The 22,605-nt window shown below is 38.5% G+C and overlaps 1 protein-coding gene across 2 annotated transcripts in view; it reads right to left on the bottom strand.

Moving 5' to 3' along the window:
• grik2 (glutamate receptor, ionotropic, kainate 2) overlaps window positions 1-22,605 on the bottom strand; it is a 206,448-nt gene that overhangs the window by 69,687 nt on the left and 114,156 nt on the right. For both annotated transcript variants that reach the window (XM_086154890.1, XM_086154891.1), the window contains exons 7-8: window positions 9,844-9,987; window positions 4,047-4,154 (exon numbers count right to left, since the gene is read on the bottom strand). In XM_086154890.1, the coding sequence (XP_086011016.1) occupies window positions 4,047-4,154; window positions 9,844-9,987 (252 nt within the window). The remainder of the gene's footprint in view (window positions 1-4,046; window positions 4,155-9,843; window positions 9,988-22,605) is intronic.

Here is a 22,605-nt window from a genome sequence, read left to right as displayed (position 1 = left end):
TCAGTGAATTCCTAACTTTGATAGGATGCCACCTGTAGGACAAATCCAGTCGTGAAATTTCCTCGCTCTTATATATTCCACAGTCAACTGTCAGCTGTATTATTGTAGGCCACGTAAACTGACTGAGCAGGGTCAGCGGATGCTGAAGCAAATAATGCAAAGAGGTCGCCAACTTTCTGCAGTCAATCGCTACGGACCTCCAAACTTCATGTGATCTTCAGATTAGCTCAAGAGCATTGTGCAGAAAGCTTCATAGAATGGATTTCCATGGCCGAGCCGCAGCATCCAAGCTACACATCACCAATTGCAATGCAAATCATTGGATGCAGTGGTGTAAAGCATGCCACCACAGGAGCAAAAAAGTGGAGACACATTCTCTGAAGTGATGAATCACTCATCTCCATCGGGAAATCTGGACGTGTCTGGGTTTGGGGGTTGCCAGGAGAACGGTATTTGTCTGACAGTATTTAGTCAAGTGTGAAGTTTGATGGAGAGGGGATTATGGTGTGAAGTTAATTTTCAGGAGCTGGGCTTGGGCCCTTAGTTCCAGTGAAAGGAAGTCTGAAAGCTTCAGCATACCAAGATAGTTTGGACAATTCCATGCTCCTAACTTTGTGGGAATGGTTCAGAGCTGACCCCTTCTTTTTCATGAACATGACTGTTCACAGGTGCACAAAGCAAGGTCCATAAAGACAAGGATGACAGAGTCTGCTATGGATGAAGTTGACTGGCCTGCATAGAGTCCTGACCACTACCCAATAGAAAACCTTTGAGATGAATTAGAGCAGAGACTGAGAGCCAGGCCTTCACGTCCAACATCAGTGTGTGACCTCACAAATACACTTCTGGAAGAATGGTCTAAAATTCCCATAAACACACTCCTGAACCTTGTGGACAGCTGTCCCAGAAGAGCCGAAGCTGTTATTGCTGCAAAGGGTGGATCAACATCATATTGAATGCTACGGATTAGGTGAGCGAATAATTTTGGCTATATAGCGTATCTCCTTATCGTTCCCAAGTCCAGATATCATCGTCTCAACATTCTTAAGACTCCTCCGACTCCAAATACAACCCTGACCCATCACAATTATCCATTAATCTCTTTCTAAATAAACTCCTTAAAACGCCTTAGCACCTCAGCGTTTTGCATTTAGGTCTGGTACTTGCAAAAAAAAGCATGACACAGGAGGACACTGAGGTTTAAAAAGCAACAATGTAGTGAAGGCTTGAAAAAGACTGACATTTGTACTGCAATAAAATAATCTTTGAATGTCTATGAAAGTTATTGAAAATTGTTGAGCATTTCAGCTCCTGAAATAATGTTTATTGAGTAGTACAACACGATGGCTCATTTATTGACTAGCTAATGTCAAACTCTTGCTTTGTTTCCAAACTCTATGCAGCGTTTTATTTATGGTCTTCATTTCAAGGAGAAAAAAGGAGACAAAGTATGCAAACCAGATGACCATTTTACAAACTGTCTAACTTTCTAATTTGGTCTTGGGTGCATAGTTTTAATTGAAAGGTTCATAATGAGGAATACGGTGGAATGATCAGGTACACTTGTACACTGTTATGTAGGAATCTTTTTTTAGAACAAATCTTTATTCTGTATTACACCCCATTGCATAAATAAGTAATCTTGAGTTATCATGTAGAGAGCCCTGTGACAACTGTACACGAAAGCTCTAAAAGGTTTTGAAACACAATTCCAACTGCTAAATTTCCATAAGTTGAGAGTGACATTTGAACTCCAGCATGTACTACAAGAGGTTGTCCCGAATTTCAAATTGTGGCTCTCGATCTGGATTTCAATTTGTGCTGAAAGCCTTCTCTGCCTTCTTCAGCCCTCCATGATCATTTGTGCAATGAACTTTAGAATACAGTGCCACTCTTAAAAATTGATGATTAACATAAGTCGTGCTCATAGTATTATTCTGCAGTATCACCTGCCAGTTTGATCCCAGTGTACTTCTTGAAAGGATGGATCCCAATTTATTTTCTTGTACCTTTCATAGTTCTTGTTGATGTTTTGTACTTGCATTACAAATCTTCTGCCTGTCTATGGAGAGAGCTTTTGGGGCAGAGGGTCTGGAAAGAAGCCACAACTAACTACATATCGTAATTTCCGGACTATTGAGCGCACCTCAATATAAGCCGCACCAGCTAGCCAATCGCTATCTTAGGCTTTCTCCTGCACACTAAAACCGTCAAAGTTGTCTTCTTCGGTGACAGAGTTGAGCGGACTCAGAATTTCCCAGTAATTTCATTGGTCCGATGTGACGAGGATAAATGTTTTAGTGGCGTTAAGCTTGTTGGATCCCCCGCCGAAAAAATCCATATATTAGCCGCATCGTTGTTTATATGAAAACAGTTGCGGATTATCATGCGGAAATTACGGTAATACAAGCCATTAAACATATTTTAAAAGATACTCCCAGTGCGGGAGAGTGTGACACAGGAAAGCTTCTTTTCAACTTTGTAATACAGTTAACATTTGAAGATCAATTGTTTGCTTTGCTAAGTTCAAAAGTATGAAGGGATTTGAAGTTCAAAATTAGATTTCATACTGTCTATCTTCAGAAAGATAGTTGGGTTTGGCCTTTCAGTGTCTGAAGCTGATGTTCCGCTAATGGTGATTAAAGGAAGACTGAACGTCTGTTAAAGTATGTGTAAATTATTGAAATGCACATCATTTAGTTATGTATTTATTTGTTTGCTGGTTTATTTATCGATCCATCCATCTATTATCTACCACTTATCTTGGTCTCAGGGTCAGGGTGATGCTAGAGTCTATCCCAACTGTCACTGGAGGGGAAGTGGGGTACACTATGGAACAGTTGCCAGTTGAAAGTTTGCTTATTTATCTATCTTTTTAATTGATCTCTTATCAAATGAGACACAAGCCTCATATGACCTCAGTAGTTGATAAACACCAGAAGAATGACTTGGTTAACATTTGTTCTTGACATTAGAGTGGTTGCTCTCATACTGTCCTTTTCTTCAATATTGAACAGTAGTGATCTCATGAAACTTTCATTCACCTATTCAAAAAAAGTTCTAGACTTGTGCTGGTTACCGTGGCTGTATTTTTTACACTATTCATCCTACTTCCTCCATTGCAGCTCATGGCAAAATACAGAACAAACATTTTGACTCCTTTTTTCAAAAAAAGATGGTCATTTGTAAAAGCCAACCATATTCTGTAAAGACAAATGAAAAGCTGAGGAATCAAAGTAGGGATGACTGCAACCCACTGTATGTTCTCACCCAGGAAAAGAGAAAAACAGTTGCAATCTCTCGTAAAGTAATAAGAAAAACATGCACTGTTTTCTCAAATATTTCAACGAATCACTCAATGTGTCGTTAAAAGATGCTAATTCTCTTCTCTTCGAAGACTGGGTTAAGTCATAAACAGTGAAAAAAGGGAATGTTAGCGCTTCTTAGAAACATATTGGCTATTTGTTCTTTCCTTAGTGCAGGAACAATGTATTTTTCTTTTTTTAGGTCTGCAAATATGAATGCATTAATACAGGTCAATGTGCATGATAAATTTGATTATGCAATTTTAACACAGTTAATGCACAATGACTCAAAACTCCACAATTCCAATCACTGTCTTTGATTGGTGCTAAACGCTATCTGGTGGCCAAAACAATTCCATCAAGATGCATGACATAGCACTTCAAACTTAAAGAGTAAGATCAACACAAAGTACTAGCAGGGAAAATACTTTGGTAACTGTGATGCAAGGGTTGTGGGAGACTCACGCGGAACAGGGGGCCTGAGATAATTAAAATTAAAAACAGGGTAGTCAGTCCCGGAAACTGTCTAAATAAGGGCCACATTATTTATCTTTTGGATAAGAATTTAAATAAATAACATATGTGTGTGTATCTGTCATTAGTCTTTTTGCCTCCACAAAAAGAGACTAATTTAAGAGACTACTTGGGTATTAATTTAGTTTAACTTATATTAATCCATATTAGCCTTGTGGGTAACCTGATTAAAAAGTTAATAATCGGTGAAATTTTAAGATGAATCACCTTTTCAAGCCCCTCCTCCTTCAGGCTGATAACGTCCAGATCGAAGTCTGTCCTCAAGCCATTGGTCCGGTTAAATGTGATTCTCCCAGTGAGGCCATCCCAGTGAGCCTGAGGAGCAACATAAACGCACAAAGAAAGATGTTTAAATATCAGTGTTAAATATATATTGTGCATTACAGTGTCTGCGCTGGGGAGAGCTGTCAAAGCTTACCAAAAAAAAAACAGTATCAGTGTTTTACCCTTGATCACACATAACTACATCTTTACAGATATCTAGGGCTGTGATAGGACACGATGCAAAAAAGTGCTTACAAGTAGGAAAGGCTTTATCCTTAAGGATAGCAAAGCAAAACAGTACGAGAAGTTGGGGTAGTCTGTTTATGTCCTTTTAATTAAATGAGTGGGAGTCAATGCACAGTAATTTGGGGTCTACCACCATCCTACAGAGAAAGCATGCAAACACCTTACAGAAAACCTCCCTGCTAGAATTTAACCAAGGGATCTTCTTGTGAAGCAGAAACGCTAACCACAGCACTAAGAGCTGCCATAATTATTTATTCCTTGTAATTTACATACAACTTTATGACATTCATCAACTTATTATTGATAAACAATCGTCACAATGGCAGATAATCTCCCTGTTTGTTTTTTTTTAGCTCTACGGACATTTGAAATGAATTCCTGAGTTTGCACATTACCTACATAAAGGTCCAAGACCACAGACTCATTCTCAACCAAAGCAGCCAGTGTGGCTTATTCCCTGGTTGATCTTCTACTAGTACCTGTATTTGGCTATCTTTGCGAAATATCTCTTTTTACTGGATCCCTTTAAGATAGGACTCCTAACTTGCTACCCTGTCTTGATATTGCCATGGTAGTAAATACCAATCATTTGCAACTCCTTGCTTAGTTTTAGCTTGCAATAGTCAAATGTGATGTCATACATTATTATCATTATCCACCCATCCATCTATTATCTGCCGCTTATCCTACTTAGGGCCGCTGGGATAATGCAACCTATCCCAGCAAGAGGTGGGTTACACCCGGGCTGGACGCTTGTCAATCGTAGGGCCACATAGAGAGACTATTCAACTATTCACTCTCTCATTCACACTTCTGGGGAATTTTTCAAATTGACCTGCTACATGTTTTCGGACTGTGGAAGGAAACTTGAGAACCCGAAAGAAACCAAAGCTGACACGGGGAGTACATGCAAACTCCACGCAGAAAGGTCCCCTATGGGAATGGAGCCAGGGTCCTTCGTGCTGTGAGGAAGCGCTAAACACTGTGCTGCCATGCCGCCCATTCTTCTCCTTCTTCTTCTTCTTCTTCTTCTTCTTCTTCTTGTCATTATTATTATTTTTTTTAGCATTATTATTTTTATTGTACTTTATCAATCCCTTGCAGGAAATAATTTCTCTGCATTTAACCCACAGATGAACTATGAGCAGTTGGCAGCCATGCAGCAGTGCAAGGGGAGTGGTTAGGGGTTCAGTGTCTTGCTCAGTAACACTTCAACAGGCTTGGAGAAGTATTGGAAATGAAACAGGAATCCCTAACCCCCTGAGTCAAGCCACCTCACTATTATTATTAGTATTATTATCATTATTATTATTATTATTATTATTATTATTGTTGTTGTTATCACTGTATTTCATGTTGCTGTTGTTAATATTAGTATTTGGAACTCATCACAGCGATACACTATGTGTGTATCTCAGCATAGTATCCATTTAAGTATATGCATTGTTTTTGCATACTACAATATATCCTATGCTGCTGGATGCATATAGTCAAGACCAAAATTATTCATACCTCTGGAGTATGGCCCACTTATAGTCAGAGAAATTCATGGCAATATTGTGAAGTAGTCAATATATTTGCTGTGGTACTCCGCTTGTATGTGCACCATGTTCTATGTTATAGGGACATTTACAATAAAACTGATAGATCAGTGACTGTTACCCCCTGTATTGCAGTGCTATGCTGATTTAAGGTTATTTTCACTGTTTGTCTAATAGTTTTAAGGGTTATAGTCTTGATTGTTTCATCTTAATTTAAAATTTTCATCAAATCTAGATTTCTTGGGTGCCACATTTCATTGCCTCCCGCACCTGACTGATTCAAAGGGGAATAGTGGTTGGCAGTCATAATCTTAATTACTTTAACTTAAAAAGATGAATTAATAAAACATAAAAAATATTCAAAACACTAACTTAACATGGGTGAGTGTGCATCTTTGGACACACCACAAAATAAAGTTGAGCTTATGTTAAATAAATAATAAATGATATGTTGAATATGTGGGGGGCAGGTCTTGACTCAAATAAGAATATTTCCGCTATGAGCCAGTGTAGGGTTATGATAGGAGTTTGATCTGTAAAGCTCCTTTGACTGCAAGCAGGACAATAGTTTTTTGTTATCAGTGCTGCTTGTCCTGCAGATTGGGTCATGGGGGCTGAAGCCTATCCTGGTTGACAGTCAATCACTGGGCAACATAAAGAGACATAAAAACCAATTACTCCATCATTCATACACCTGGGCAATTATGGGGTATCAACCTCAAATACACAGTGGGCAAAAATGTAAAAAAATGTAAGGGTGAGAGCTGGACTGGTTTGATGTTTGCTGTGAACTTGATCTCATTGCACATATTGAGCCTTGAACAAACAAGGTTTATTAGTTATTGCCTATAAATCAAAAACATCCTCAGAATAAACTCAAGTGAAAAAAATTGTCTACAGGAAAACAACAGCCCAAAAAACATTTCCAAGAAAATCAAATGTCTTGTAGAAGCAGGAGAAGATTAAAAAAACTATAATGCATTCAAGATCAGTTTGCAGCTCTATGATGCTCAGTAGGCCAAGGTAGTTACTCATCTCTCATTACAGCCACACTGTCACACATAAGTTTTATAGCTTATGATCTTTGCCTTCTAACTGCTTTGAAAACATCTGTTGGCATATTTTTGTGGAGTGGGGTAGTTTAAAGTTGACACAGGTGAGTAGCTCCATAAGGCTGTCGATGACAATTGAGGTGCACGCTCATTCTTGTGAGCCCATGATTCCGGTGCCAACATACCTGCAGTGCATTGTTGGACTTCTAGTATAATGAAGTTGTGTGCAATATAACCACAGGCTAACTCTCATAGTAATTAGATATTATCATGCGGGCCAAAGATAAAATAATTCACAGGCTGGATGGTGGCGGCTGGCCTTGAGGTTGACACAGACGATTTTGTCTCCAATTAACATATTGCATATTTTGGACTGCGGAAGGAAACCAAACAGACCAGAGGAAACCCATGCAGACAATGGAGAGCATGCAAACTCCACAGAGAAAGGCCCCCTGTCGAGATCAAACCAGGGACCCTTGCGCTGTGAGGCATAAGCAGTAACTGCTCTTGTGAAGCTCTTGAAGCTTGGTTTCATTCAAATATGTATCAGTCTAGCTGTAACAGAAAAAAAGTTGAATATTAATGGATGCAAAAATCTTATAAGACTAACTTCTGATATCCCTCTTTAGAACCCTGGCATAGATGCTTTATCCAGATTGTGAGTGGACCATGACCAGGTGGCAAACAAGGATTTAACGCAGGCTTCATTGAGCAACTGTGGGTTTCAGTTTCATTTCAAGGGTGATCCTTCCCAGTTGCTGTGTAGCTGGGAAGGGCAGGATATTGTCCATTAAAATATGGATAAATGTGGGACAAATAAGAGATTTAACAGAAAAAAAAGAAGCTGCAGGAAAAAAGATTTGTAACTTTACTGGCATGATAGGTCCAGATATCCAGATATAGTCCTTTTTTTTTTTTTTTTTTTTTCAAAGAAACTCGGTGGAAAAGGAACTGGGCCAGTGGGTGCCTGTGTTAGACATTTCCATACTGAAAAAAAGAGTGACCTCCTTTCAAATACAGAGTGTAGAAAGGGTAGGACTCCTGTACAAGGTATGCATTGACCACAACAAACAACATTCAAGTAAAAGAAGATGGTTGACATTTTATTGCCTACTACTATCAGCTATTACAGGAAAACTAAACTCTTATGATAAGGATAAAAAAATACCGGGACAATGTTGAACCTGTTTGAGTCCTACTCTCTAAGGAAAAATTTTAAACAATTGAAATAATTAAATTATGAATAGATCAATATCAACATGCAGTGCCTTACGGTCACTTGAACTCTAACAAAACTAACAGCACCGGTTGAATTTGGAGACTTGAGTCACTTTTTTAAAATATATTGTGGTTTGCTCAGCTTTCCTCCTCAGTTCCAAAATCACTCCTTTTAATTTATCTTCCCCACAATACTTTTCAGGAGGTGATCTTGCATTATTGTTCTTGAAATATCCTTCATCATGACATTTCTTTTGTTGATCGCTAATTTCCTGCCTTCTACTAAGCATTAAGTAAGCCGGCATTGTTGTCAATAAAGGGAAATTGATTTATCGATACAAAATACATTATCTTTTTCTATTCTGCTTTGTGTGATTGGCCAAGGGATCTCCCTAAACTGGTGATTGTGGTTGGCTCTGAGGAGGAGGTTCTGGAAAACTGCCAGACTACTACGAGTTCATTTATGTTTCGGCTCAATGCGCTGGTCAAAAATTTCGATCATGATGGATAGTTAGGTTTTGGATACAGGCAGCTGGGGCACTGTCCCTTTGCTGTGAAAAGTCAATTCGAGTGGTTTCGGCATCAGATAAGGACGCTTCCCGTGCACCTCGCATTAGAGGGTTTTCTGGCCATGTTTTTCCTAGTAGGAGGCACTTTGGTAAACCCATAATATGTTGAAAAGATTACATATCTTCTCTGGTGAGGGAACATCCTGAGGTCTGCAAGGAAGAGTTAGTGTGTTGTGGAGGACCAGAACTGCTAGTTTGGTACCTTAACTCTGGTGCCACTGCAACATTGTCCCAGTAAGCATTTGGTTAGTAAAAGGATGAAGGAATTAGTTGAACACTTGCTAGCCTTGTCCATCTCATTACTTGATATTTGTGGTAAATGACAGTGTCCAACCAAAAATGGTCTAATTATTACCACCGTTGTTGTCATGTTAATGAATTATAATGAATTATGAGAAATGGCCAGTATTATTTTTTTGGCTGGAAATGGAAATGCGTCCTGTGACTTCTGAGGAGGACAAAACAAAAGCTTGTTGAAGTATAAATGGCCTAATAAACCTTCAGTAGTAGCTGTTCCCTTCTTTTGTAAGAATGTATAAACCGGATGACTGAAATTACCTATAAAATGCATCATATATTATTGCAATGATATACCGGCTTGCTGTATAGATATTCATAGGGTGCCTGTTGGAAGAAATATTCAAGAGGCATCACAATACACAGGAGGCATAAATCATTCATAGGTATTGCTTGTTATAAATGTTCTGTCCTGCAACAATGGAGTGAAAACATATTAAATCACAGAAATGTTTGGAAGGTCTTGATATTACTATATTCCAAAAGACATTTTTCACCATAAGTTAATTGTCATCTCATGACTTCTTGAAAAAAAAAAACAAAGCTCCAGGAGCTCTAACTTTAGGTTTCCTGTATTTTAAACCACCTCCTGACAGAAAGCATTGGTTTAGCTCTCTGAGCTGAAATGCAGCCAACTGCCTTTTGATAATGTTATGTTTTTTTGTACATACACTGAAGGAAAATTCAAGCATATATATCCATCTTTACTGGCTGAACTGATTCACATTCTGTTTTCATCTTTCTTACAGAAGGCATTGGTTCTCAGAGTGAAGGGGGTTGGGTGTGTTGAGGATAGATCAGGTATGGAAGCACCTACCTCTTTGATGAGAGCCATGAAGCGGTTCCCAAAGCGCCACGGCTTGTGCCGGTTGCACTGCAATGAACTGACAGTGATCTGCTGAGACTGCTGCACAGCCACGGCCACCACGTGCACAGCATCGTACATTAGCGCAGCATCCGTCTGGAAGAGGAGCCAGGAGGTGGCTGGTTATTGTAATGGAATACATTGCATGGCAGATTACACTCTCTGGCAGCACTGATCTGATGAATTAGATGATTATCAAAAGCGTGATAGGTGAATCAAAACTTCATTTAAAAAACACCGATGCATTGATCTCTATGTTTTTCATGCTATAGACAAAGGGTTCATGAATAGTTGATGATTTTGCAGTAGGTGAATCATGATATATGATGATAGTGTCTCCTTGTTGTACATATTTACATTATAAGTCTAGACAATTTACATTCAGTCAAAACTGACAAGTGCTGCCAAAGGTATCAGCAAAGTGCCAGTCATCTACGGTTCACGAAAGAAGCCTTTAATTTTGCAGTTCCTCGAAAAGAAAAAAAGAAAAAAATCTAATTAGTGTTTGTCTCGCTTGATTGAAAAGCAATCAAAACAGTTCACCATGGTTGTTGCATGGAAATCATGCCCTTGGGTGCTTAGGAAATCATTGTCCTTTGGGAAAAAAAAGTCTCTCCCAAGCTAGTCATTTTTCCTCATTTGAGCGCTGACTGTTCATCACAATGTTGCATTTGAAGGCCCGTTTGTTGTCCCTGTAAATGATAACAGATGCATTTGTAGCTGTGTGGATGTGTAAGGGATATGTCCGAGATGTTTTAGAATTAATCAGTCAATAAGCCTGCCTACTATATGTTGACCTGTCTTGGCGTTTGCTCTCAGGACAGTGAAGCATAAGCAATCTGTGTTAGAGAAGTGCTGAAACAAAGGGAGTGCGAGTTTATTGAAATGCGGGTGTCAGCTGGAGGCTGTTAAGTGTGTATTAGCTGGGTTGTTAACTGACATTCTTTGCAAAGAAACATGCAATCCTGGATACAAACCACTTTGACTCTTGGACAGTTATATACAGCATATGGAAGTGTCCAATGCTGCCCCCCCCCCCCCCCCCCCCAGTGTGGTGTAGGGCCTTATTCATCCTGTTCTCAAAATAAATTGTGCTTTAAGTGTTAAAGCAAGTTATGACCCATCTGAAATGAGTATTTATAGCACATAATACCCAAATAAAATATAAGCAGGCTATCAGTGATACAACCTTTTATATACAAGGATGTATACTATCATGAATTACCTCTGGGGAGTAATGGAATTCTACAGGTCATCTTATAGAAAAGACCAGAGCAATATTGAAGTGTGAGCCTTTCGATTGTGCATCAAAATATGCTCGCTTAAAAGGGTGTTAAATTTGTTCCTGTGCAATCTATGGTTTTTTGAACCTCTCTCTAGTTTGCAATTGCTGCATGGCCTCACCCATTATGAATAAGGTGATGTTTTTTTTTCTGAGGAATACCGTGGCTCATTTGAATTGATTAAAAAGCACCAATGACATGAAATGAAAGCCTTGTGTTTCAGAAGTAAGGACATTTTAAGATGAACATTGTTGGGCTGCAATCCAGTAAAAAAAAAAAAAAAAGAAAATTTGTGTGTATTACCAAAAATTAAATTGCACAAAGCTGCACACCACACTGTGGAGACCTGTTTTGCTTTCAATACATTAACAAGCAGCTGCTCAGTAAACAGCTTCAACAGTATAACTCCTCTCACCAATCCACAAGTGCTATTAGGAGGCTGGGAATTTGGATTACACACACGCACACACACACACACACACACACACACACACAAACACACAGGCACACACACACACACAAAGTACCTTGCTCTCAACAGTTGCCATAGACACAATAGAAGATAAAGTCAATATATTTATGTGTCTGTTTGTATAGTAAACAGAAGTGCATTCAGCCCTTGGTTTGGGAACATCTAGAGATCAAAATGTTCATTATTTCACCTGGTTGCAGAAGGAAAATAAAAACTTTAAGACAATTATCATTCATCAACTTATGATTGTTTCTTGTTGGCTGTGGGCTGGTGTAACAGTAGTAAATTGATTGGTAACATACTAGTCGTCATACGCCGCCACATTTATTTAGTGCTTGCTGCTTTTTTGTAACACACTATAAGGAAAATACAAACATTAAGTGAGGCCATTGGAATAAATAAACCATTGCTGCCACTGTCCCTTTATGTGTCAGTCTTCACAGCACTTCACCGCAATACTGCATTGTGTGACTATTTGCTTGACTGCAGAAAGTCTTTTTCTTTCTCTCTCGCCAGTGCTGAGGGCAGGAACTGTAGCACTCTGTTATTCACACTGTTATCCCTTCCCTGCATTATAAACCATAGAAGCCTAAGGGGACCTCCTAATAGCAATGTAACACCTTGTCAGTCAGTCACAGCCCACATTCATCACATTGATGCATTTAACTAGTTCAGATTAAACAAGAAGATCTTCCATTAAACCAAGCAGTTAAATCTATCTAGCAGAGGGCAGGGCTAAGTAAAGACTCTACTGGTAGGAGGAGCTGTGGAGTTTGTGTGTCTGCCCAATTCTCACCAGTGTGAGTCTCAAAAGTACCCGTCAGGCAGACTCACAAATGATTTAGCAACACCGGCACCTCAGTCTATAAACATCTCATTAAAATCAATTATGTCACTCCTGAATGAAATTAAAGCTAAACGCTTTAAAAGCTGCCTTTCCCTTGTGTCAGCCAATATGAGCATTACTCCCGAAGCTGTCTGTTTTTCTACCTCTTTGTTATCTCCTCTCTCTCTCTTTCTCTTCCTCCTCATCCCTCTCATCCTCAAGACATCTTACTTCACACTAAGACAGAGATATTCATTAAATATCCTAAAGTAAAATAGATATCAACCATTTTAGGAATTGGTATTGTGCACAGGTGAGAGCATTATGTACTAACACCATTCAAAAACTACAAAAGACACATTTATCTCAACCAACAAGCTCAAGGAAGTCATGGAAACAAAGTATTAAAAAATAAATTTGCCCCTATTCCCTCCAGTCAGAAATATGTTTTTCCATTCGGCCCTACATTTGAGCTGATGAGTTTGTAAAATGGTCCATGGGAAGAGTTTTACATGCACCCATGCATCAAAAAGTGATATTGACTTTGCTTGAAATACAAAAAAAAGAAGATTGAAATACATTTTAAGTAAAAAAAGACAATTTGGATAAGAAATATGCATCTGTGAAGCATTGTACTGCTCCTGATCCAGACGACATGGGTTATATAGAGGAGATTCATTAAAAGAGTGACAATACTCATGGCCCCTAATCTTGAGCATGTGAGCGCATAAACTTGTGCCTTTTTTTTTTGTATTGATTTTGTTTCCCCATCTTAACAGTGCATGCGCTTTATCAGAGGCTTAAAATTCCTTGTAGATTTGCTATCTTCCAAGGCAAGTCCACATCTGAGTATTTCTAAAACTAAAGAGAAAGAATTAAAAGCACAGCACAAATCCTGGGGCCCCCATGTTTGCTGCACACAAATTTATTCCCAACAAACAACTGAACCCTCTGGATCGTGCTTTTACTTGCCTGATAAATAAAATGAATCATATCAAGCATCTTGAAAGTACAGCTCTTTGCAGGAAGCTTAAGTCAGTGTGCAGCAAAACACAGCTCAACAATGATTGAGGTAGTGTAAATAGGAACAACTTAAATCAATAGATTAAATGAGGGACAGCCTATGGAGGCTTAAAAGCAAAAGCTTTTTTTAACTATATGTGGAATATGAAAATGGACAGGACCACCAAATCTACAATCAACAGATTGTAACTATTGAAAGTGATAAAAATGATATTAATAAATACATTTATAGAGCACCTTCCATCAAGGTGCAGTACAAGAGTGTGGAGATTAGGACGCAAACAGACAAGGACACAGATTCACTTAATTATTCCTCCTATCCTGAAGTGAGGAACATAAAGAGGTGAGAAGCTTCCATATAATCTACTGCATGTTTTTGGACTGTGGGAGGAAACCAGAGAACCTGGAGGAAACCAACACAGACACACGGGGAATGTGAAAACTGTCTACATCTAGTCACACAGCTGTCCATGAAAGTTTTTTTTGATGTATATATTAATGCACACATTTGTTTATTGGTGTATCTATTCATTTATGCATTTGCTTACTTATTTGTCTGTCTCTTTTGCTTCTGTTTTTACTGTGTTGCATAAAAGGCCGCTGTTTGTAGTGTTACGTACTTTGGAATGCATCAGATAATTACCTGTGGAGACGGCATTGCATAGAAACTAGGATTGCACAAAACATCTTGATTACAGTTTATAATATCTCAGTCATATAGAGTTATTATTGCAATGTTTCTTTCAGAAAGCAGACCTAAAGGGATAAGCCTTCAAGTGTGAATGGAGGTAAAAAGAGTGAAAATGGGGGAAAGGGGATCGGCAAAGTGGCTTTTTTATGGCTGATTCCTTAAGCGTTGAAGGATGGTGAGTGCTCTGCTGGCCATGCAGAAAGCTGTGGTCACGCTGCTCTGGCTCTTTTGATTGAAACATAAACACCTTGAGAGACCGCACCACTGAAAGCAAGTCCAGAAAGTCTGTGTTTATGTGTGTGTGTGTGTGTGTGTGTGTGTGTATGTGTGTTGGGGGGTGGGGTTGAGGAGAACGTTTACCAGTGTATCAACAGCCCCACCCCCTGCATGCCAATCAGCTCCATGGACTGGGCGCCTCCTCCCTGCTGCTTGAAGAGATTAAAAATTGAACATGTTTTGTACTCTTTTGGGATCTCAGAGGTCTTAGTTATGACCAAGTCACTCACTGCTATCAGCTGTTCTCACTATTCTCAGCACTGTGCACGCAACTCTGTACTGATATGTCATGAATTATCTTATCCAGCGCATTCCAGTAGTTCCCAGGTGTCCGGAGTGGGAACAGCCTAAAAGGTGGTGTTGGTGCTTCTTTTTTCTTTGCTTTTGATCTTTTATTTAAGAATGAATTGTCATTTTTAAATTGAATGAATTGTTATGATATACTACTACTCCTGTTACTTTTAATGATAATAATAATAACAATAATCATAACAATAACAACAACAACAACAACGACAACAACAATAATAATAATAATAATAATAATAATAGTATGAAAAAATATTATGCTAAGAATATGATAAAATCACTAAATGCGGTATCAATGTGATGGACCTTGTCTTCCAAACAATATCAAACTTTTGTCTGGAAACCTGTATAGGTCAATATTATGTTATCACACAACACAAGAATGTTCCACAAGGAACAATGAGTTAGTATGTGCTACAACAACATTTTGACAGAAGAAACATCATAAACCACATCATGTGTACACATCAAGTTTGACAAGACTGAGACTGTAACTGATGCATCATGGCAGACATGCTGCCTCCGGTAGCTCCGCTGGCTAAAAAGCACTTGCGCATCCAACATTTAAAAAGTCACCTATTCAGAGGAGTGGCATCCAATGACAGGCAATCTACTATGAATTTCCGGGGCATCGCATAAAACACAGCTTTGGAATTATTTTATTTAATTTATTTTGAATTATTAAAGTAAATTACCATTTCATCCTGGTTCCCACCATCAATATTAAAATTATACATTCGGTTCAATCCGTGACCTTTTGTTTTGTTGAATATGCAATGGTATTGTGAAGAAGTGAGAAAGGAGCAAAAAGTTTCTCCTGTAACAAGATATGTTTGATGTCACCATAAACAGTAGCAAACTGACTTCTGCATGGTTGTCGTTTAAAGAAATTATAGAAAAAAAAAAAGGAAAGCAAGAATGGAAATTTTAAAAATCACCAATTTGTGTTTGTAACATCAATAGCACTCCCAAGGCTGTTACAAAAAACATACACAAGCATAATACATAACAAAAGTAATGTAAAGCTTGTTGAAACTAAAAGTTGAAACTAACTAAACAAGACTAAGTGATCTTTGTACCAAACAACAAATACTTATCAATAAATATTTTAACTTCAGTGAAATCCATCCAAAGACAAGAAAAAAAAGTGGCAGTTTTTCTTGTCTTTAGATATTATTCAAAACAGATTTAGGTCCCAATTTGGTGAGGTTGATGAAACCAGATTCCAGCTTTGCTTAAGGGGTAAGCTGAGAATTTGTGAGTATGCGCCCGTGTTTAATCACCTACTGCACATGCACCGTAAAATTCATTGATTGGTGACTGAATGTCATCTAAAGTAACATAATGCACTCATCAGAGAAGTGGACTAAAGTGGGACTACAGCCAACAGGCTGGTGTTGAAGCATATTAATCAAAGAATTTTATCACACTGTCTCAGGGACAGGAGGGGATGTCATGACTAATAATATTCAATCAGGATGCCATCTGTGTCCATGTCACCACTTTCATTACTAGCACTGTAATGTGATTCCAAAGTTATTTTTTTGAACCGATACAGGACCAGACATATTTTCATATTTCTGTGTTAAAAAGGGGTTGACGTATGCCAAACTAATTCGCCTTTGAGTTTTTAACATACTAAAAATATTGTGCATTTTAAAATGAAATTGTTTTAGTGTAGATATAAAATGTTTTGGTTGAAAAATACCAATTTATTTTCCAAAACTTGGATTGATGTAAAACAAATTTCTGATCGGTGGTGTAATGATTAGCCCTTCCTCCTCACAGTTTAAAGGATCCAAGTTTTGATTCCCACCGGGAGCCTTTCTGTGCGGAGTCCGCAAGTTCTCCCTGCGTCTCTGTGGCTTTCCTCCAGGCTGTCTGGATTTCTCCCACAAAAACACATAGGAATTATTACAGGAATAAATTGGAAAAATTGCCAAGATGTGTAAAAGAGAGGCTTGTCTGTCTCTATATATGATTAACTGGCGACCCGGCCAGGGTGTACCCTGCCTCTTGTCCAGTAGCAGCTGGGCTAGGTTGCTGGGATTCACCGCAGGAATGCAGCGCTTAGTGCTTCCGCCTCTCAGTAAGAAGGTCTCTGGTTTGAGGGGGCCTCTCTAGGTGGACTTTGCATGTACCTTACACACCTGCGTGTAGGATAAGTGGTATAGATAATGAATTAATTCAATAATATTTCTGACCCTTGGGCTTGAGTGTCCCCCCCCATTCTCCCCAAGCTTCTCTCCCATTTGAGTGTCAGTAAATGTTTCATTTTAAGATGTTTTGCTACATGTTTTGGAGAAAAAAAGTTCCAAAAAATAAGTGAAGAAAAAGGAAATGGTAGTTTTGTCATTGGTGAGGACAGTTTTGCATACATCATTAATTTTATTGGCAGACACTGGCTGTTTGAAAGTGCCAGTTTTGAAAAATTTAGGTTTGCTGTTATCTCTAAACAAAAATGTTAGTCAGTAAACATATTTGATAAATTGCTGGTACATCCCAATCTCATTTGACATCCATGTAAAAGACTCATTCATTCATTCATTTATTCATTCATTCATTCTATGTCTGAATTATGAGCTGGGGCATGAGGACATCTGTACAAATATACAAGACTCCTTCAGACATGAAGGAGCAGAGGCAGTATTCTGAGTCCAACCAAAATGCGTTTTCCTGATCATATCCTATTATAATGAACATATTTATGATAGTTATCCAGAGCCTCCTTGAGAAAATCCAATAGTTCTTCTCCATGGCAACCCTAAACTCCTCACACAACTGGGTTTTATTAGTCATTACCAGCAGCATCCCTTCTAATCCTCCAGCTGTTTCAAGAGATCCCTAAGTCAACCATGTGTGAAGGGCCTCCTTCTTCTACTTGATGGCCTCCTTCAAGTCTGTTGCACACCACTAGATTCTCTGGTTGCCATGAAAATAAGCACAGATGACCTTCTGACCACAATTCCAGAAAGCCACTCCCACAATAGAGGCTCTTAAAATGGACCACTCAAATCCCATGTCCCCTGAACTTCCACGGAGAGCATGAAAAGTGTCTTTCGCACCTAAAGTACATCCATGGCCCCTGACATGGCCACTAGGTGCTCTATGGCAAGCTCCACTTCAGGGACTGCCATGAGGCGGTTGCCCCAGTCTCTCAAATCTGGGCAAGATGCGAGGCTTCTTATTTGTGTCTTCAAATGAGGTACATATGAAACATTCTTTCATCCAAGGCCACTTTGCCCATGGAAACCCCACCAGGGGCTTTCAAATTCACAGGGACACACATGATGATGATAAGGTGACAGTCAGAGGCGACAGTCTAAATTCCCTGATTTCAACCCTCAGGCATGGATAGTAATATCTGCAGAGCTGTTGTACTATTTAATTTAGTTCAATTGGACTGCACATACATTGACAACTGTTTTATTACTTTCATGTTTATTTCGTTTAGTTTTGCATATACAGTCGCTATATGTTTTGATGCAAATACCTTGAAAAAAGCACAGGGAAGGGAAAATGCTCTTAGTCATTCCTCCCAATGACATTATCAGCCTTTCAGTGACAACAGTGAGAGAGAGAAGAAAGAGCATGTCACTTATTCCCTCCATTAGCTTCATTAGTGCGGGAGGATGAGGCAGATTAAGACCGCAGCGGGTTGGATGATGATGTGATTTGGCAGGTTATCTGTTATTTCAGGCTGAGCCATTTTGGCGCCTCTGTTTGGGCTGGTTTATAATGTGATGCGATGCCCAAGCCCTTGGGGGGCACACTGCTGTTGCTACCAGCCTCTCTGATTAAAATTTGCTCACACCAGCCAGCCTGAGTCTGAATTCCCTCATGATCTTCTCTCATTTCCATCCAGCAATGTGTTCTCTTCACTTTCCATCCCACCTGATGTTTCAGCAAGCTGCCAGATGCTTTACATGCCTACACAGATATGATATCAAGAGCACTGCAAAACTATTTTATACTTTGAAAAAGATAAAATAAAAATATACAACAACTTCCACAAGCTTCCGAAGCAAATCGCAATGACGAAACCACTATCAATAAAACATGCATGATTTGAAACAAGGCCTACGATATTAAGTAAGGGTGGGGTTTACCTATAAAAACTTTGATTCTCTACGAGTCTAAAATTTGATTTTTAGTTTCAAATAAAATGTTCTCAAACCTTTTTTTTTTCTTCAATTTCCCTTTTGTCATATCAAGGGAGGGTGAAAGGGATACATCTTAAGACTTTTCCTCTGTTTCAATTACTGCAGGACCCAGGTATCTTTCAGCTCTCCATCATCACGACAGCACGACTTTGCCGCATGGCTCTTTATCTGTCGCAAAGGCATGATAGTACTGCCCTTGCTGGAGCAGTTTTGTTTTATTTTTGCTAACACGCTGTTTGCTACATACATTCAACATCTGCTAGCCAAACCATTATGACTATGTGAGTTTTTCTATGTATTAACTATTCAACATGCAATGTATTTCTAATATAATCAGTTGTGCTATCAAGACATTTTATTTCTCTCAAAGAAGATCTGAGGTTAATTGTTTTTACTGGTTAAAATTTTAAGCATCCAATTTTCCTTGTTATATTCAAATATTAGACAGAATGAAGAAGTCAACTCTAACACAGAATCAACATACCAGCATGCCTTACTCCTAGTTTTCATTACTTGTCTGTGTCAGGTCATATTCAGAAAACGTGTTCAGATCATGTTTTCATTCTCCCTAAAGAAAACATTAACTTTATGCCAAAAGCAACCTTTTTATGTGTGTGTGTGCATGTGTGTGTGTGTTTGTGTGTGTGTATGTGTGTGTGTGTGTGTGTGTGTGTGTGTGTGTGTGTGTGTGTGTGTGTGTATGTGTGTGTGTGTGTGAGTGTGTGTGTGTGTGTGTGTGTGTGTGTGTGTGTGTGTGTGTGTGTGTGTATTCAATTTTGCCATTACAAAACACATGCAATTGTCCAGGGAAAGTGGACAATTACATATTACAAGAAAAATATAATTTTTCTTGTAATATATGGTGCCTGTAAATGATCACTCTCAAATAGCTAAATGTGTTGAGTGGCGTTCATAGGAGTCTGCCTTGATAATGTGACAAGAATTTTCTCACTAATCGGTGTTTAAAAATATAATTTACTTAATGGATAATGTAGGTTTGACAACAATACTGAATATATATATTTAATATCTATAATTCTACAGGGATCCAGGTACAATACAGTTCTGGGTTGTACAAAAGAGTGGGCAAGAAATTTAGAGACTAACCATCTGATATGTTGCCTAACACCTTGTTGGATCTTTACCCACAGGGTGTCTGGAAAATCCAGTCACCTCAACATGCCTTACTGATGAGACAGCTTGGAGTAGAGTCTACAGACTGGTGTGAAGGACTTCTCAGCCTGGAAGCACGCTGTAAATTTGTTAAGAATGGACACATTTCTTTCTAGGGTTATCGACGTAATGAAAAGTGATGACATGCTGGTCGTATGATCATAAAATTATAACATCTTTTAAAAAAGCTAGTTGACAATGTTTTTTAAACCCAACTAAAGGGATAATTCACATTTATTTTAACAAAAAGCAACAAAAAAGAAATGAATATAAATAAATACATAAAAAAATCTGTCATAGCACTGATTACTTTTGTAATTTACAGCTATTGTTTCAAATGCGTGTAGCATATTAATATTTCTGAGTTTGAAAAGGCTTAACTGAATCAAAATTAAAATTATATATTTGCAACTATATGTACAGTATACAGTTGCAATGAGTTGATCCTGCTCTAGTGCACTCAACAATTTTATTGACAGGAAAAAATAAATAAAAAAAGATACCGCCTTTCTAAACTGTCAACATTGTAAAGATACAAAAAACCTTTACAAAATAAAAGAGCAGACTGTAAGATGGGAACACAGCAAACAGCCTTGAGGCTACTGTTTATTTCTGCAGCTTTGCCTGTGGCAGAGATTCCAGATGGGTTTTATGCTCTTTCACTTCAAATAAATCAATTGTTTTCTTCAAAATCATTCCCATGGTAACCACTTTTTCCTTCAACATTTGGCTCGTCTGATTACAGCCATCATACATGTACAGAGCTCCGTTGAATTACGTACATCTGCACTGTTCAATAAAAAAAATCAAAAATATAGGGAGTAGAAACAGAGGAAAGAAAGGCTCACCATCTGTATGTTGTAGCATTGTGTGTCAATAATACAGCTCCATAGGAGGGGAAATTGACTGTATAAAATGGAATCATTACTATAGCTGGTTTTCCTTTGTAATAACGATATGTGCCGCTCCACATCCCATCAGTGTACGTGCCCCTAAAATGATGCCAGCAAATGAGTCCTGAGGATGACTGCTAGCTGCCAGTGAGAGTAACAGAGATGACAGCTCGTGGATAGCTACAAGCTATCACATACAGAACAAGGGTGTGATATTGTATTGGGTTACTTGACAGGAATCAGGAAACAAAAGGCAACCACTCGCGGGATATAAGGCAGTGTTGAAAATGGCAAACAAGAAGATCATATCAGTTGCATGCCCAAACAGATTACTGCTAAACAAATTGAAACATCAATACTTAGAGGCACCGACAGAGAGCTGAGCTCAGTGTTGTCAGCCATCGACCACACGGATGTATGTCAACACTTTAAATAATCAACGTTTTTATTTTTTTCTCCCTAAAATCGATTGCATTACACAGTCTGCAAAAAACGAGTTTCAGCAAAATTCAACGTTATTCACGATTCCAATCGGATTCACTAAATGGATTAAAAATGTCAGGGTTTTATTTTTTGCTTTTTCTTCTCTTCTTTGTGCACAGTGAGGAGATACCCATTTTTGTTTTTTTTTATACATATATACATCTATGTAGACATACATAGATGTATATGTAGAACATTGTGGACTGCTTTCTGATGGTCTGCGGCCAGTGTTTTGGATCATTTGACAAATAACAATCAACTGAAGAAAAAAAAAATTGCCTGTATGCAGTTGTCAGTTAGCTGCTTTTGAGACGCAAACCCCTATAGCTGGGAGCAAATGGCTGCTTTGGCTGCAGTGAGAACTGTTATTCCATGGTGCATTAATCTGTTATAGCGAATACCTGGATTGGAAAAATGTACTAAGGAAAATATACCAAGAAATGACCCTCGGATCTTTGCAAAGTATGTTTCTTCATTCCTTAAGAAGCTCCTCCGATGAGAAGTGAAACTTCTTCGAGAAAGGAAAGTCCAGTTGCAAAGATTAGATCCGACAACGGCTATACTGTTGGACTTTGGCACAAAAAGGATTCAACTTGACTGGAAAAGCTAAGAAAAACACATTGAAATTAACAAAAATGAACACTGCAGGAACAATAACTTGCAATACTACAGAGAGTGTAAGACCAGATACAGCCAGAATATCCAGCAGGCTATGTCATAAATCTTCCCTGCTGTATTATCCCTTCTTTTTTACACCAGAGGCACAGAATCCTTGCTCTGTAAATTAATTTGCATTTTTCTTAATTATTCCTTTATTGAGTGTCAACTCATTCTTCTCCTCCAGATTACCAAAGCTGGTGATATGCCATTATTTTTGTTTAATCTATTTTCCTCTAAAGTACACTGTGAGAATGTTCCACTCTCCTTTCCTTGAGCATATTTTTTTTGTTGTTGTTTTCAGTTTGAAACAAGTGCCTGATTAGGTTGGGACAATGATGATGAAGTTTCAATTCACTAATTGGAAATGTTAATCCTCTGCTTAAGATTTCCTCGGGGTATGAAGAGAGAAGGCTCTGCCTAAGCGCATGTTTGGAGAATTATGCTCCGTGAATGTTCTGCAGC

This window comes from Fistularia commersonii, chromosome 11, assembly GCF_037954325.1.
Source record: "Fistularia commersonii isolate RoL2024-O1a breed Wild chromosome 11, RoL_Fcom_v1.0, whole genome shotgun sequence".
Taxonomy (NCBI): Eukaryota; Metazoa; Chordata; class Actinopteri; order Syngnathiformes; family Fistulariidae; genus Fistularia; species Fistularia commersonii.
This window is presented reverse-complemented; position numbering and strand designations above follow the sequence as displayed.